At 52.2% G+C, this 15706-nt stretch overlaps 6 protein-coding genes across 6 annotated transcripts; 2 read left to right on the top strand and 4 right to left on the bottom strand.

Moving 5' to 3' along the window:
* Positions 1–14: 14 nt before the first annotated feature.
* On the top strand, positions 15–1635 carry J3458_014629 (uncharacterized protein). Its single transcript, XM_066120670.1, has 2 exons — positions 15–365; positions 434–1635. The coding sequence occupies exons 1-2, from the start codon at positions 112–114 to the stop codon at positions 951–953; spliced, it is 774 nt and encodes a 257-aa protein (XP_065974505.1). The 5' UTR covers positions 15–111; the 3' UTR covers positions 954–1635.
* J3458_014628 (uncharacterized protein) lies at positions 980–1285 on the bottom strand (the record flags this gene model as incomplete). Its single annotated transcript, XM_066120669.1, has 1 exon — positions 980–1285. One exon carries the CDS (start codon positions 1283–1285, stop codon positions 980–982), a length of 306 nt encoding a protein of 101 aa, XP_065974506.1.
* Positions 1636–2429: 794 nt separating the features above from the next.
* J3458_014627 (uncharacterized protein) lies at positions 2430–2924 on the bottom strand (the record flags this gene model as incomplete). The annotated part of the gene is made up of 2 exons (XM_007812763.2): positions 2430–2683; positions 2753–2924. The coding sequence occupies 2 exons, from the start codon at positions 2922–2924 to the stop codon at positions 2430–2432; spliced, it is 426 nt and encodes a 141-aa protein (XP_007810954.2).
* A 3-nt stretch (positions 2925–2927) lies between these two features.
* Positions 2928–3689, bottom strand: J3458_014626 (uncharacterized protein; the record flags this gene model as incomplete). The annotated part of the gene is made up of 1 exon (XM_066120668.1): positions 2928–3689. The coding sequence occupies one exon, from the start codon at positions 3687–3689 to the stop codon at positions 2928–2930; it is 762 nt and encodes a 253-aa protein (XP_065974504.1).
* A 5814-nt stretch (positions 3690–9503) lies between these two features.
* Positions 9504–15386, bottom strand: J3458_014624 (uncharacterized protein). The gene is made up of 3 exons (XM_066120666.1): positions 15064–15386; positions 14831–14974; positions 9504–14764 (listed from the first exon to the last, which is right to left on the bottom strand). Exons 1-3 carry the CDS (start codon positions 15077–15079, stop codon positions 12816–12818), a joined length of 2109 nt encoding a protein of 702 aa, XP_065974502.1. The 5' UTR covers positions 15080–15386; the 3' UTR covers positions 9504–12815.
* J3458_014625 (uncharacterized protein) lies at positions 10156–11913 on the top strand (the record flags this gene model as incomplete). The annotated part of the gene is made up of 2 exons (XM_066120667.1): positions 10156–10586; positions 10641–11913. 2 exons carry the CDS (start codon positions 10156–10158, stop codon positions 11911–11913), a joined length of 1704 nt encoding a protein of 567 aa, XP_065974503.1.
* Positions 15387–15706: the final 320 nt, after the last annotated feature.

Raw genomic sequence — 15706 nt, 5'->3', positions numbered from 1 at the left:
CTCTCCCAGCTTTAATTCAACTACACCTCCAGGAACATATCCCGACTCCGACGTCACAGCGGAGAAGAAGAAAAGAAGGGGAGAGAGAGAGAAACGGCCTCACAACACACAATGTCCAGCTTTATCCCAGAGCTGCACAGCTCGACGCCCCCCGCACCACCCCCCAAAGGCGGCAGCCACGACGTCAGCAGCATCAGCACTCCCACCACAAGCTCGTCACCACCTCCCCCGCCCTTCCTACCTCGACCGCTCCCAAGCGACGGCCAAATCGTCTCTGCGGCCTCAACGCCCCCCCCATTGACAGTCTCCGAGCCGATCCCCGACCCGGGCGACGGCTGGCTGCCCGAAATACTAAGAGACAAGTCGTACGTGTTTGCCCCCACCCCTTCTCTTCGGCCGCAAAAACAATGCTAAACAGAGGAACCTCCTCCAGAACGCAAGACTTGGCGGACATCCTCGCCAACCCGGTCCTGCTCAACGCCCTAGCGCACGCGCCCACCTCGTCGCACGACAGCACCAAGACGTCGCACGCGAACCTCTCGGCGGCGCTGGCCCAAAACACCCAGCTGGCGAGGCAGCTGCGCGGCGCCGAGGCGCGGCTCGCGCACCAGCGCTCCACGACGCAGGCGCAGCTGCTGGCGACGCACGCCCTCGAGCGGCAGTGGCGCCAGAAGCAGTCCGACATGGACCACGCGCTGGCCCCCTTCTCCCCGGCCTCGCTGTACCAGCAGCTGGCGCAGGGGGTGCAGGAGCAGGCGCTCGTGTGCCAGGCCATGGAGGAGAGCTTCCTCGAGGGCGGCGCGGGCGCGGGCGCGGGCGCGGACGGCGTCCCCGCGTCGGAGAGGGAGGTGACGGAGTGGATTCGGCGGTATCGGGAGGCAAAGGTGCTGTGTTGTTTGAGGCAGGAGAGGAAGGAGAGGTGGGATGAGGGGAGAGTCGGTGGCTGGCGGTGACTGCCGCGACGAACAACGGTTAACGCTTACGATTTCATGACTTGAATTCTTTCTTCTTCTCCTTCTTCAGACGTGCCGGGTGGACGTGGGGGCTGCGACAGCGCATATATATTTTGGGATGTCGGGGGTTGTCTGAAGATGTAAGCTCCGAGGCAACTGGTACTCCTATTGACGTTTGCATCTGCGGCCGAGAATGGACGGAGAACCATGGTGCTATTTTGTGCAAAGGCATGGTTGGCATTGACATTGTCCTCTTTGGACGTGGTGGGATACAAATACTCCATGACCTTGTATAATTTCTCAACACAACAAAAACCTGTGTCGGGATTCATCTTGGTCGCTGCTCCTCACGTTCTGCACTTTTATTTGAATGTGCGTCATGCTTGCTAGTGTAGCGCTGCTTCTCTTGCCAGTCCAGACTGTCGTGAAATCATCAAGGAGTAGGGGTAACAATCTGGCAGTGCTAATATTGGGGGCTTCTCTATGTGTTGTAAGCGCAACTCAGTCCCTCCTCCAAGACGAAATTTGGATCAATCCAGAGGAAAGTCATGGATAGACACGACCCGGGCATCCGATATGCCAGGCAACTGCCCTTTTCTTTTCTACTTTTTTTTCATAAGTTATTTTTTGTTTTTTTTCTTTATATAAGTAATAATATAAGCATCATACAAGTATTACATCTGGTAATACCATGTGTTAGCCGTATTAAGCTTGAGAACCGTAACATACCACGTAATACACTATGGCCGCGTTATAATACGTTAAATGCTAATAAGATTAGTAATTTATTACGGGCCTTTACGGCACGCCGTTTAAAGCTATCTCGCGATAACTTCAGCTACTAATTACATGAAAGTAAACTTAAACCTGGATAGAATACATGTTAATAGCTCACTTTAAAAACTTAAAACGGCCACACATAACATATATTCATAAGGTTTTTCTCCCGTTAACCTCTCTTTAATCTTTTAACATTGAAGCCCGGCTTCACACCTGCCAGTTAATATCGCGAACCTGCACAACATGAACTGCTCGTAAGTCCTCGCCACTACAAAGCACCACAACTTCAACTTCCCTGGTCCACAAGGCACTTGTTGACATCGGCCAAAGCAGTTAAATCTCACAGCGACATGACCAAAGCAAGTAAGTTGCCGGTTGCAACCTTCAAGGATTGAAGCTGACGAGACCCAGAGATAAGACAGATACCACAACGAGTATCAATTTTTAATTTCCTTGATTTTTTTTTAGGATTTTTAGATTTATAGATCGCTTCCCTGTCTTCATGCAGGGTACCTTTAATAGCCGGTGTAATATCTGTGTTATCCTCTGGGTCTCGTCAGCTTTACTCCTTTTTCTTTTCTCTTTTTTTTTGTAGTTATTGCTTGCGATCAATGGGTATCATGTGCAAGTTCAAGTGACAAAGTAGACCACATCATAAAAGCCACCGAAAGCTGCGCAAAGTTCGAGCTTTTGCAATCATGATAGAGCGCTGAATGGGCTCCTTTTCATCCCCGGGCTCCGCGGACTGAGCGGAAGGGCGAACAGGTCATCATCATCGTCACGAGAGCTCGGGTCGATTGGTGGCGTGTTCCCCTGCATGGCGGCGTTTAATGACATGGTTTGTGTGAGGCCGTTGCCACGAGAAATGGCGGAGAATGAGGATACAGCAATATCACCGCCCAATGGCGATAATGATTGTGATGGAACGTCGGCGCCGGTAAACGTGTTTGCTGTGGCCACATGTCAACACCTAGTTGCGATTTCAAAGTATTGATATGGGGGCGTCGAATTACACTCACCTGTGGGACTGGGCATTAGATCTTGAGGCGAAGTTGCCAGCCGAAGCCCTTTGAGCTTATCTCCCAGCCGGCCGGGGACAGGCGACCTAGGAGACGTAGGAGACGTAGGTGCCGGTGAGGATGGAGGAGGAAGAAAATTGTCAATGATCCATTGCTTCTCAGTCAGAGCCATCTCTCAGCCAACACTTTCCGCATTAGCTCGCATCTCAGCATCCATCTCGCACTGGAGCTCCGACAAGCGCTTCTTTGCCCATAATGTATGCAGGACGCCGCGAGTGCCAGACTCAACATTGAATCCAGGAGGGAAAATGGCAGGGAGAGGCCTGACCAGGATGCTTGGTTGACCTGGCGGCGTGATGGTGACGTTTGTGGGAATAGATGCTTCTGGTGGCAAAAGGAAGTACACACGGCGGCGAGTCCCCACTTCGTCTTGGTCGGTGTCTCTGGCTGGAAGAAACGTCGACTTTCCTGGCCAGGAGACTTCCCAAGCAGTGGCATATGCAGCCGATACTGAATCACGGTTCTTGATAGCCTGGGCCCCGGGTATGGGAGCGGCATCTGTGTTTGGAGCAGGCTTGGGGGCCAAGGGCTTGGAGGGTGCATGATGTGTAACGACGAGAGTGCCGCCGGTAGTGGGGTCAGCAGCATCAGCATCAGCAGCAGCAACAGTAGTATCGGTTTCAGTATGACCAGCGCCAGTGGAGGAGGGCGAGGAGGGCGAGGAGGGCGAGGAGGAGGCGGCGGCGGCACCGGGATGCCACTCAACCATGAGGATCTTGGTGCCCAAGTCGCTAAATTCAAAGCGTGCCAGGTGAGCCGTGGCGATAGAGGATTCAGGCGGCGCGTCGACCGTGGTCGCAGATGTTGAGGCCGACGCACAGGCCGACGCAGAGGCGGACTCCATGGCTGACCGAGGAGGCTCCGGTGATGGTTCCATCGTGGATATAGGGCATGCGGCGTTGTGATGTTCAGCTGGCTCCCGGCGATGGGGTCGGGACTAGTTCCTGGATCAGGAGCGAGATGGCGCCGTCATGAACATGGACATGACGTGAACGGATGTGTCGGGACCGGAATCAGGCGCCGACGTGGACGCAAAGCAGAATCAGAGGCAGAGGCAGAGACAAGAGACAGAAGCAGAGGTGACGCTCGCGGGCCGACTGAGCTAGCTGGGAGCTTGGAGCTTGAAGCTTGCTTGGATCGTGTGGGGGATTAGACGTTTGAGAATGCACGGCACGCGGATCATCTCCGTGCAGCCAAAACGAACCTGGCAACCTGGGAAGCAGCCTTGAACCTTTGTGGCAAGACGAGCAGCCGAGCCGTTGACATGGACGAGGGTGGCGGGATGAAACGGTCAAGTCAGTCAAGTGCTTGCGCTTGCTACTCGTTACTGCCTGCTGTCGCCTGCTGCAGGGAAACATCATGTTGACTGCCCTTTTTTATTTTTTATTTCAATTTTAGCCTCTCCTCACTTCACCTGGTACGTATATATGGTACGGAGTACAGGGCCACGCACTGAGAGTGCTGGCTAAGAATGGAAATGGAGGGGTAGCAACATTGAAGGGCATCGACGACGACGACGACGACGACGACGACGACGACAGGCTCATCGGGGGGCCAACGAGTCGAGTGCCAGTGTGCCTGCGATTGATGTGATTGGAGTGTCGTGTGTCCAAGTTGGAGTAAGTGAGGAGTTGAGGAAGTTGAAGAGCCACACGTGAGAACTGCTAGTTACTTTATCTGCGCATGTGTGCGCATCTGCGTGTCTGCGTGCTTGTACAGCATACATCTACCTGCGAAACAAATGAACAACTGAAGGCGATGAGGAATGATGGTGAAAATAATTATAGCAGAGGGGACACCGGCTGAGGAGCTGTTGTTTGCTACCCTGGACCCTCTGGGATAGCACAGGCATTATGCGGGAAAATGTCAACTGCAGATGCCAGATAGATACCCTAGGCTAGGTACCTAGGTACCTAGGTAGGTATGCGACGTTCGGCGAGTATATTGTAACACTCCAACGGCGCGCTGTATTATTCCATGGTATTTGTCGCAATATTGTATGCATCCCCTTGGAGATGGTGTAAAGGACATGCAATTTGAATGCCAGCGCGCACAACAAGCCTCTGGAGAGCCCCAATCGAACCAGGCACTTTTGACGGACTATTTTCTGGCGCGAGCCGTCGAGCACATCTCCTATTCCAAGGCGGCATACTCCGTACCTAGACTGTTATCCCACCATGGCGATGCTGTAACCCCAAGCCCGCCAGGCCACTGGGCCAGTTCTGCGGGTTCAGGGAAATCGCTCTTTCCCGTTCTTCTCATTCATTCTCGAGTCCTCGGGTTTGAAACAGCAGCCAGTACATATCTCCGGGCAGCCCAACATGGTCTGCATGACACCTTACGCCTTACACCTTACCGAGTGCGCAAGAAGACTACACCGACCGAGGTACCTAGTATATACTTCCATTGACCAGACCACCGCAGATTCCGAGGAGGGAACTGAGCGTCTACTCTATAATACAGTAAAAATGCAGCTCTCCCTTCAGTATCATATGAACCGTTGCAGCTCGCCAAATCCGGTCAACTGATGCCAGTGCCATGTCCAAGGCCGTGGCTTTTGGATGGCGCCGAGCTCCTTCAGCAACCGGACCGACTTGCTGGTGGAGAGGCATCAAAAGTCGTGCAGGCATATTTTGAGGGTATATTTGAAGGTACCTATGCGGTACCTCTTCTGCATCCTAAACGCGCGGCGCACGACATCTATTTGGGTACTGCCCAGGTACTTGCAGGTGCTGTGGTACGTACTGTGCCGAGCAGCACGGGGCATGAAAACGCAACTTGGACCCCTACCGTCAATGTTGGTACCCTAGAGGTATCTCCATCAGGCCCCCGTTGCGTCGCAGTAACGGCCGAGTCGATTCTTCATGACCCGAGATGGTAGCACCAACCTTATCTCGGAATGAATTCGAGACCCCACCCGTCCATGGGCGCTGGGTCCCGATAACGAGAGCCGCCGAATACTGACTGCTTTGGACGAAAGAATGGGGCCTCTTCTACTGGGCATCACAGAACCGCCGAGCATGACACCGGCCGGCCCGGCTTTTGCCAAGCACCAAATCGTAGATGAATATCTGTATCATGTCCGCATGTACATATGTACCGGCAGATGATACAGAGCGTCGTCACGGGCAAGGATGCATGCTGTGTCATGTAATTTGGAATGATAGTACATGTGACTATTCAGACTTCCAACTTGCCGTGCCCTCACCTCTCACTCACACCGGGTGAACCACCAGTTGACCTTTTTCCTTTTTCAGATACCATTCGGCGGTACGACTTCTGTCTGCCCGATGTATGGCCGTTATCGACTCGACTTTTCCATTCCTACCCTAGGGAACATCACCGCTGGGCGGCACTTTTGATTCATTCATTCATTCACTTGCTTATTTTTAATCATGTTCACGGTGTCGCATCATCCGTCCTCCGCACAGTGCTGACCAACCTTGTCAACACTACCAACCCCCCTGATGGTAGTATCCTATGAGTACAGGCTAGTTCACCTCAGCTGAGCCTCATTCCATGATTTACAGGCTTGTGTGCTCGGATGATTTGGCCGAGCAAGTCCACTCAGTTGCTCTACACGCCTATCTGGCAAGTTATGCAGGCTTCAGACACGGAAGTGGAAAAGTCATCCACGGGCCGAGTACTTGATTGCAAATCATGTCATCAAGTTGCACACTTGTCTTTTTGGGCCAGACAACTGGATCTATGACGCCTAATAGAAGCTGCGAGTGGGTGTGATTGCTTTGCTCTTTTCATACGTTCTTCCCCCCTGGAGAATTTGCGAGGGAGAGCTGTGCCTGGGCGCCAGCGAACAAGCTGGCTGATAAGGTTGCATCTGCAACGCACACGATCCCATGTTATGCCGCGTGCTTCATGCTGAGGAGTTTCTGAACCATGGCCATGTTAAAGCACCAGATGTGGATAGCGTGGAATCAAAAACAACTGGAGCGGGTATACATTGCCGTGATGTTGCTTGTCGTCATGCGAACTATCAATAGTGACCTGGCATACACGCCAAAGTACGCAGTCCTCGAGGGAGACGTTAAACTGTGACGAGTGTGACAATCAAACGTCAGCCGTGTTTGCTCCAACCCCCGCATCTTTCGAGGCGAGGATTCCCTTCCACGACTATTAAATACGACCATGTTGTTCTAATCAAGGCGTGATCATGTGATTGGATGATGATGGGCGGCGATATCAACGGCAGCGGAGGCAAGGAGTGACTCGGGAGCGTTATAGCACGATGGTGACATTGCTTCCCAGGGCAAGTATTGGTAATATCGCAGTCCCGGAATCCTCAGTGCCCTTGTAACTACGTGTTGTTGTTTAGGATGGGGTCGCCCCATATCATAATTATTGCACGCGAAGGGAAAACTGGCGTCACCACTGTGGAGTGGTACGACCCGTCGGGTCCGCAAGAGCCACCAGCAAGATGCTCGCTCCATCAATGTCGCGGTCGAGTCCGTGGCACTGAATCGGCCCTAGATTGGTAGACACGGGAAGTGATAATACGTTGTAGCAACAGAGGGGCCAGTTGAGAGACTCGTATCTATGTTGCGACCGAGATATGAGGTACCAGCAATAAATCATATCATGTATGGCACTGAACAAGTTTTCAGAGCCAATACCAGCCGGCGGCACTCTGCAACTATCTAGCTACCTCGTAGTTAGCAGCAATGCCTTCTGTTATTCGGTACCGTCCTGACGGACCGCGTCTCGCTTGATGAGCTATGTAACTATGTCAGGACTGATACCTGCAAAAGTTGGCCTTGGCTGGAGGAGACACCAAGCTGGCTGGATCGACATCAATGAGACACGGAACTTTGAGTTCGGGTGTCGGTCTCAAAAACCACCGGAGAAGGGCCGTGGTGTGTGGCTTTACGCACCCCTTGTGGCCTCGTTCTGAGGTTGGCCGTCGCCGTATCAAGAAAACAGGGACGAAGTCGTCGCGTCGCAGGAAAATTGGCTCTTGTTTCGTGTATATTGCATCCTGCGCCATGAGCAGCATTTTACTGTTCATGACAGCAAGATGGCATGCGGCTAGAGTGATGCGGGGTGGGTGCGAGGACGGACATGGAGTAATGAGGCAGCCAGAGAGCAGATGTGGTCAGTTGGTCCATGTCAGCCAATGACTGGGACCTGGGAGTAGAAACTGCGCACCGGCCCTCCACCGGCCCTGTGAAAGTGAGCAGCAAGTGCCTGCCTGAAGGCAAGTCAAGCAGAGTCGGACACACCACAAACGAAACGACCAAACATCGACTTGGACTGCGCATAATCAGACACTCACGTCCGCTTTGCCAGCTGTAAATTCAGTCGCTGCCAGAAGACCTAAAACTATAAACACTCCTGCCAATGGTCACCGGCGATATAATGGTAGGTCTGGCGTAGGATAATGAGTGCTACATCGCTGTCTCAACGAATGCGTCATCGCCGGCATTGAATCAATGAGTAGCTTTCAGGCCTATCGTAGTATCCGGTGTCACACCATCCAAACCTAAACCTTCATTTTGACGATGCACCTCGGCAGTTGGGCTGTCCCCCAGACAGCAGGAAATGAGCTTGTAGCACGGCTTACAAGGACGTCCTCGCCGTCCTCGCCGCATGCCAACAAGTTGGCCGTTGTTGGCATAGAGAAGACGAGTAGTTACTCTGTAGTTGCTCCTCAATTTTTTTTTGTTCATGCTTAGTCGTCGGAACTCTACCAACCCAAGAGAGCCAATGTTTTAGATGGACTACTGGCGGGCAGCACGATCATCCGAGTCGAAGAATTGGCGACAGTATCAATTGGACGTGAAGCGTGTTTACGTCTGTCATTGCTGACGGTCGAGGTCGGCCTGATTAAGGTGGGGCGGGCACGATTAGTACTCTGCGGCCCGGATAAGCCAGCAAGAGCCTAGACAGCACGGAGCATGGTATGAATATGGTAATATTCTGAGGCTGTTATAGCGGAATTCAGTGTGGATGTATCAATTTTGTCTGGCTCTGGGGTCGGCCCCAGGCGACCGGAGACACCGTGGAGGAAGGTTTGGCGGGAGAAGGGCGTGTGGAGCGGGAGTCGGGGGGCTTTCGGTTTTTTTCTTGTCCCTGGACCCAGTCCAGTACCAGCATCCAGTCGTTATCTCGGGAGCTGGATAAAATGTCGTGCACTGGTGATATGCTGGGTGGGTTTCAGTCTCTGGTCTTGACCACGGCTTCGATTGCAAAGTTGGTCGAGCACTTGGATCGTCCGTACTCCGTCAATCCGCACAGGCGCCAGCACTTAAGAGCTGCCAGCTGGGATGTACATTCTGGGTGACTCCGCAAATGAGGCCGAAGCCCACCCTGAGCACAGTTAACCCGTCATGGCGTACTGTTCCGGCCTGGGTTCCCCCACGCCGATTAGACACGCAGCTGCTGATTGGCACAGTGTGATCGAAATGGGACGCGGCCGTCGTTGGTACCTTCTCGCTCCCACTCCACTATTAGGCCGGCCAAACGGCCGTTTCGACGAACCAGCGGCGGCGGCTGGGGTGCCAGCCCACGCTGGTTATCCATTCTCCATGCGCCGTTCTCTATTCCCTGCCCTTCTTGCCTTCCCAACTTGCCGTGCCCAAGTCCTCGAGTGCTCTGCCCACCCTCCAGCAATAGCTCCACCACCCTCAGGGCCGTAGTCCGTAGTATGTCCACGCTGTCACGCCCCGTGTCGTCCCCATCTCCCGTCTCCCATCTCCCGCCTTCCGTCTCGTCGTCAGCGTCAGCCTCCTTGTCCTTGTCCTGGCTGGTTCTTGACTGCGGTTCTGCTCTCTTCTGTATCCTCACCTGTCCCTCGTCCCGCCATTACGACCTCCATTGCCTTATCTTCTCCTCCGACCGAAACGTCCCGCCATTCCCCCTGCCGACGACCTGCTTTGGATTATAGCCTCGAGCACGCTTCCTCTCTCACTCTCCTTATCAACGTATAGCCAATTCAGACTCAGGTCTAGGTTGGACTTGGGCGAATACGATAACTCCGATAACCAACTGCCATCTGCTCTTGCTGGAATTGGAGCCATTAAAACTGCCTCGAGTCTCACCTGCGACATCGTCGTATACCCACTCTCCTTTTCATCCAGAGCTCTCGGTTTTCTTGTTCTATCTCGTTCCGTTGCGTCACCTTTCCAAAGGACATTGGCTGCTTCTCTACGACCACCTGTTGAACGAGTTTGATCGACTTCAGCCAGCCATGTCAGGATTGCCTAGTGCTTGCCTCACTCAGCAATAGAGACGCCCTTTACCTACTCGAGCCGGCCGGCCTGGCCGCTCGTTTCCGCAAACTCTTCTCGTCGCTCGCTCTGAATCGAAATCCTGAAGTACTATTCACCATGCCTGAGCAACCCCCTCGCGCGGTCGCCATGGACCCGCCTCACATCACCGAGTTCGCCTCAGAGCGGTACTTCGAAAAGCTAAGCCAGCTCAATGCTAGCCAACAAAATCATAATCATCATCTTCATCATCATCATCATCAGCAGCAGCAGCAGCAACAACAACAACAACAGCAACAACAAAAGCAACTGCTTGATGCATCCGAAGCATTGTTAACACCGTCCGCGGCTGCCTCGTCAACATTCATTCTCCCCCTTCGAGACACGAAATCTGTTGAATCCGAGCCCTCAAGACAAACTGAGCAGAAGAAGGATAGGAGTCGGTTCTTTGGCATTCGCCAAAAAGTATCATTATTACACTCAAAACCTCATGGGGTCGACATCGAGACGCATCTTCCGATTAGAGCTTCTACCGAGTCAACCCGAAAAAGGTTTGAGCTTGCACCGTCTCCTTGTGTTTTCGACAATCTAACAAGCTATATTAGTGCTCCTTTCGACCGATTATTCTTAGCTCTCCCAAATGAACTACAAGTTGAAATTCTGTCATCATTGCCTCTTACGGACATTCTCAGCCTGCGACTTGCCTCCAAAACGTGGCATAGTCTTATCACCGCAAACGAAGCTCCCATTGTTCGAAACCACCTTGATACCCACGTACCCGCCTACGCCCTCCGCTTATATCCGATTGCCGATCAGTCCGAGGTCAACTTTCATTACTTGTGCAGCCTGTGGCACCGATTGCATGTTGCAGCTAAGCTTGCCCATCTAATGTGCGAGTGGATCACAAAAGAGATCTTTTTACGCCAATCTGAAGCTCAACAATTGGCGTTTGCCCCGCAACGTGAGCGTATGCGTCGTCGACTGATCCCTCTTCTCTTCACCGTATTCCATTTCTTTGAGACCTACCGCAAACTGCACCTCCAGCATATCGTCGAACACGGTGGCCATGGGTTACGAAAAGAACCCTATACTCTGAATCCCATCGAGTCCGAGATTATGAATATGTATGACGATCAAACTTTGTTGCGAGTACACGAGGTCTTTCCTCTGATTATATCATCCTTCTGCCGACGGCTGCGACCTCCTACCTATGTCGGCCGTGTTGAGAGATCTCTCAGAGGATATTTGCGAGACCGTCCATCAGACGAAATTCACTCTGCAATCTTGTGCATTGGAGGCTTGCGACAAGTTGAAAGATTATGGGAAATCAAGGGTTACAACAACCGTCGTGCCGCTGTGGATGTTTGGTACAACTCCTTGACCAAGGACTGCAAGGAGCTTGTACCGGAGCCACCCCCTGTCAAGTCACGATTAGGCCTGAAAGGATTTGGTCGCAAGAAGTCCACAAGCGGAGATCGGCCCGCACAAAGGTCATCATTTAGCGAGACATTTGGCAAGACGAGAAGTCTTGCAGGATCAGTCGATGCCATCTTTACGGACAATGTAATTGACTATAACTGGGTGTTTCACACAAGCTTGGCAGCTGACGTCCCTATGTCTGCACTCAGCCATGATGATGCCCAGAAATTGCTGGATGATACTCCCGTATTACAACAAATATGGCTGACCACGGCTGAGGCTCTGATTCTTGACCGACGCATTGTATCAAGGACACAAGACATTAAGCGAAATCAGCAGGTCATGTTGGAACTTATTCGCGAAGATGGACTCGACGAAGAAGACGAGTGGTGGTACGGACGAAATAACCCCGACTCCATTAGGCCGTCAGCTAGTGCAGGAGACGATGATGCGGACTAAGCTGAAAAAAACATCTGCCGTTGGCGATCCAGCGATGACGTTGCTCGTCTACCTGCGTGGATCCATTGCGTATTTAAAAGAACTGTGGGCATTTACAGGCGTTCTTCTTTTCTTGGATTTATTTAGCAACTTACTCTCATCCTCTGTGACACGCGTATATTTGGCAGAGAGTGAGTATGACGTATTGCTACACGGTATATTGGGGAGAGTTAAGAAAGGATATATGGAGGTGCGACTTATCACGTTTGGTATATTTTTTTTCTCGTCTCATACCCCCTCATGTAGGGCCATAGAAAGCCAGGCTGGGCACACAGTTGGAACGCACATTGAGTCGTGCAATAACTTTGTCAAAACGTCTCTTTTGTCAATTCTCATTTTTTGCGGGGATCTAAGAGGAGCACGCTAAGAGCGGTTGGCGAGAATATAAAATTCATTGCTAAATGTTTCTTTTTTCAAAAGGAAAAACTCCTGGCATCGTTGCAACGCTGTAGAAATGTGGCAATAGAGACATAACTTCAATCATACGTAACCTCAAGCATTGTAACTTGTCATAATGCTACCTAAGATGGTATCAAGCTGCACTTAAGTCTTTTTCTTCATACAGGCCATGAAAAATAATATAAGAACATCATTCAGTCATTGTTAGAAAGAACAAATTACCTTGAAATTGATTTCCCCGGTCAATTGGATATGAACCGAAACAACGCCGAAGCCTTCAAATACTAGCCCTGTTCAAAATACGAATATGCTTGCCGTCGTGACGCCTCCAAGGAGTGACCCAAAAACATTAGGGACTAAAGCAGGTTCGACAATAAGATCTCTTAGTGCAAGAAGGAAGACGAATACGCAAGCAAGTATGCTGGCGCTGTCGGGTCTTTGGGCCGACTCGCAGTCCTTTTTTCCTACATGAAGCCTTGAGTGTTAAAAGCAGAATAGACGCCCAGGGCGGTATTAGCGGATGATTGAGCTCCGGGTGGTCGGTTGTGGTTGCTTAAGTAGCCTTGCTCTCTCCCTCCAGTTTGTGGCCCGGCTGGTTGTTGTTTAGCCTGATCTTGAGATACGGGCACATCGGCATTGCCAGCTACGGTCTGACTAAAGCTGCCTCCGGAGGGGCTAATCGATGTCATGTGATGAGAGGTTTGCTGCAGGCTGTGTTGGTTATAGTAGTTCTGTGCCGCCGCATTTATACGCTGAGACGCAAATGGATGGCTTGTTTGTTGTCTTGGTATGGCATGGCTCAGGGTTGGCGACTCTAGCTGTTGCTGTTGTGGAGAGGTAGCTATGTAGAAATGTCCAAGTCGTGATGTCTGGGTAGCATGTGGCCCCAGTCCCATTCCTTCAACTCCAGAACCATTGGCCTGGGTCTGTGAGTCGAAACTGCCTGATAGGAATCCAGGCTGTGATCCAGAGCTGGTATTTGGAACGCTTCCGTTTGATATGCGTTGACGCTTCGTCCCCTGGGACGCCTGAGACGAAGGAGCAACTTGATTATTGTTTCCTAGAACATCCACCTGACTTTGCTGTGTGGCGTTTCTCTTTCTTGGCGAGCTGTTGCTTGCGCTGGCGGCGATGGGTTGTTGGATTGACATGTCCGGCTGATTGGGGCTAGACTCTGCATGATGTCGGCCTAGGTTGTCTCCTGCAAGCCGCGCTTGCGCCGAATAGTCATTGTTAGGAATAATATTCTTGGCATTTGCAGTGCCAGATGGAGGGGTAGGAGTCGCTTTAGTCTGTGCAGGTATTAAGTCACTGGTATGCGGTGCCGTCTGATTCTCATCATTGATGTTGGTCTTTGGTCGGTTTTTGGAACCCTTTGGCCGACCCCTCTTTTTAGCCACTGGGGTGCTCTTGGGAGTATTCGATTGTGTATTAGGATCATCAGGAAGCACGGGCGTAGCGGAGTTGTCGCTCGTTACTGGAACATCCGCCTCCATACTGTCACCTTCAGCTGCACTCTCAATTTCAGCGACCGCCGGTATGACAAGTGGCACACTATATTTGAGCGCCTTCGATATGTGCCTTTTGCCTTTATCTGCGCGGACCTTGGAGCTTTTACTCCCCTTTGGCCTGCCTCTTTTCCTCTTTCCTGGAACAACTGCGCCTCCTTTCGTCGACGCGGAATCCGTTTGTACTGTAGAAGCCACGGGCACCCTAGTGGCGGACTTTGAAGCCGGGGGAGACGCGGACATCCAAGTAGAGGCAGTCGCCGCTGGAGGGTTCCCTGGCGGAGACGTGTCGGGTACGCTCGGGTGAGGAGCTGTTGAGGCATCCACGTTTGGAAAGATTTCAGCGAGCCAGCCAACAAAGTAATGGCCAGAACCATTTGCGGCGTTACTCTGCGGGAAGGCACTATCATCTGCCGGAGGAGGAGCCCCAGGTATGCCTCCAAAATATGCGAGTCCTCTGCAAAGCTGGTCGACAACCATGACAGGGTTCAACGACCTCAGCAGAGTCAGAAGTCGAGCTTGCTCCGTCTTTGTCTCATGGGGCGATAGTGAAGTCGTTCTCTGGGCAAACCCATGGCCAGGTTGTGACTTGCCTCTGGTCCTCTCCTTGCGCGCAGCATTCGGTATCAACTCTTGCTGTTGTGATTCTACAGCTGGCCCATTTTGCTTTAATTGCCGTAGTGACTTGTAACCGGCTTGGTTAAATAACCTGGAAGCAGCTGCAGTGCCCTCACTCGTTCGTCTCGCTGCGGCAAGCCGTTCGGCCGAAGCAAGATTCAATACTCCCATATGCATGACGGCAAAGTTGCCATTTTTACCGTGATCAACATTCTGCAGTTTGGCAGGGACACCGTTTTTGACGCGGCCATCATAGTACGCATGACTTCCAGAGGTATACGGAATGTCTATTGGCAGAGCGTTAGTATGTGTTGCAGCGCACCGGCCGGGAAGAAACATGTAATCAGCCTGACCATCGTTCAAGGGCTCTACAGCCGTCGATGTACCCGAAGGTAGTATAATGGATGAGTCGCCATTCACACCGACTACTATATCAACAGGTTGAGCTTCCTGGCCTCGGTGAGCCGATGTACCATCGGTGGATATATTATTTGGAGCTGTGATTGGCGGGTTAGCTCCTGACGCAGGAAGACAACAAGATGTCGTCGGATTTTGAGATTGTCACTGTAGCGATGAGGAGACGCACCCGCGACTGGCGACATTGTTGCAACCTGGAAGAAACTGTCAAGTCGTCAATGGCCAGATGTCGCAACTACATGCCTTACACCTTGCCGACGGACAGAGCCGTTGGTCTGAAATTTCGGCGCGACGTTCTCGGGCTCACATGGTACAGAGACGGAGCGTCAGAGACGACAGCGAAGATTGCTTGGCAACGGAGACAAAGGAAGCGCAGTGCAAATTGTGCGAAGGATGAAGCCGTTGGCGGACAGCAGATGGGACATTGGCGGCTTGTTGTCGGTTGGATGCGCATTGAAGAGAAGACGAAAGGTCGGTTCGAGGCGGTGTTGGTTGCATCGACCTCGAAGCTACGGAAGTACTGTAGTGTACAGCGCACAAAGCACTGAGTACCAGACCATTGAGAGACATCGATCCAATGCTTTGAGGGAACCAGGCACAACGGGTCCAAACCAGTCCCGGGTCGCTCCAGGCGAACCCCAGAGGTTTTTCCAGCCAACCTGCAGCGAGCTTGTCTGCTGGAGCCAGCACTGGAGCACATGTGTCATTCATTGGCGCCTGGCAACGGGCCTGGCCGGCGGGGCATGTTACTCTGCAACTACTCCGTAGGCCTACTGTCCACCTTGGCAACGGCTGAGTACGGACCTAGTGGG

The sequence above is a fragment of the Metarhizium acridum genome, assembly GCF_019434415.1.
Source record: "Metarhizium acridum strain ARSEF 324 chromosome Unknown scaffold_320, whole genome shotgun sequence".
Lineage (NCBI taxonomy): Eukaryota > Fungi > Ascomycota > Sordariomycetes > Hypocreales > Clavicipitaceae > Metarhizium > Metarhizium acridum.
Note: the sequence above shows the minus strand (reverse complement) of the source record. Positions and strands in the feature narration are given on the sequence as shown.

Coding starts and splice junctions, on each gene's coding strand:
- J3458_014629 (XM_066120670.1), top strand. CDS start 112: ATGTCCAGCTTTATCCCAGAGCTGCACAGCTCGACGCCCCCCGCACCA. Junction 366..433: donor GAAATACTAAGAGACAAGTC/GTACGTGTTTGC, acceptor AACCTCCTCCAG/AACGCAAGACTTGGCGGACA.
- J3458_014624 (XM_066120666.1), bottom strand. Junction 14,765..14,830: donor TGTAGAGCCCTTGAACGATG/GTCAGGCTGATT, acceptor CTCTGCCAATAG/ACATTCCGTATACCTCTGGA.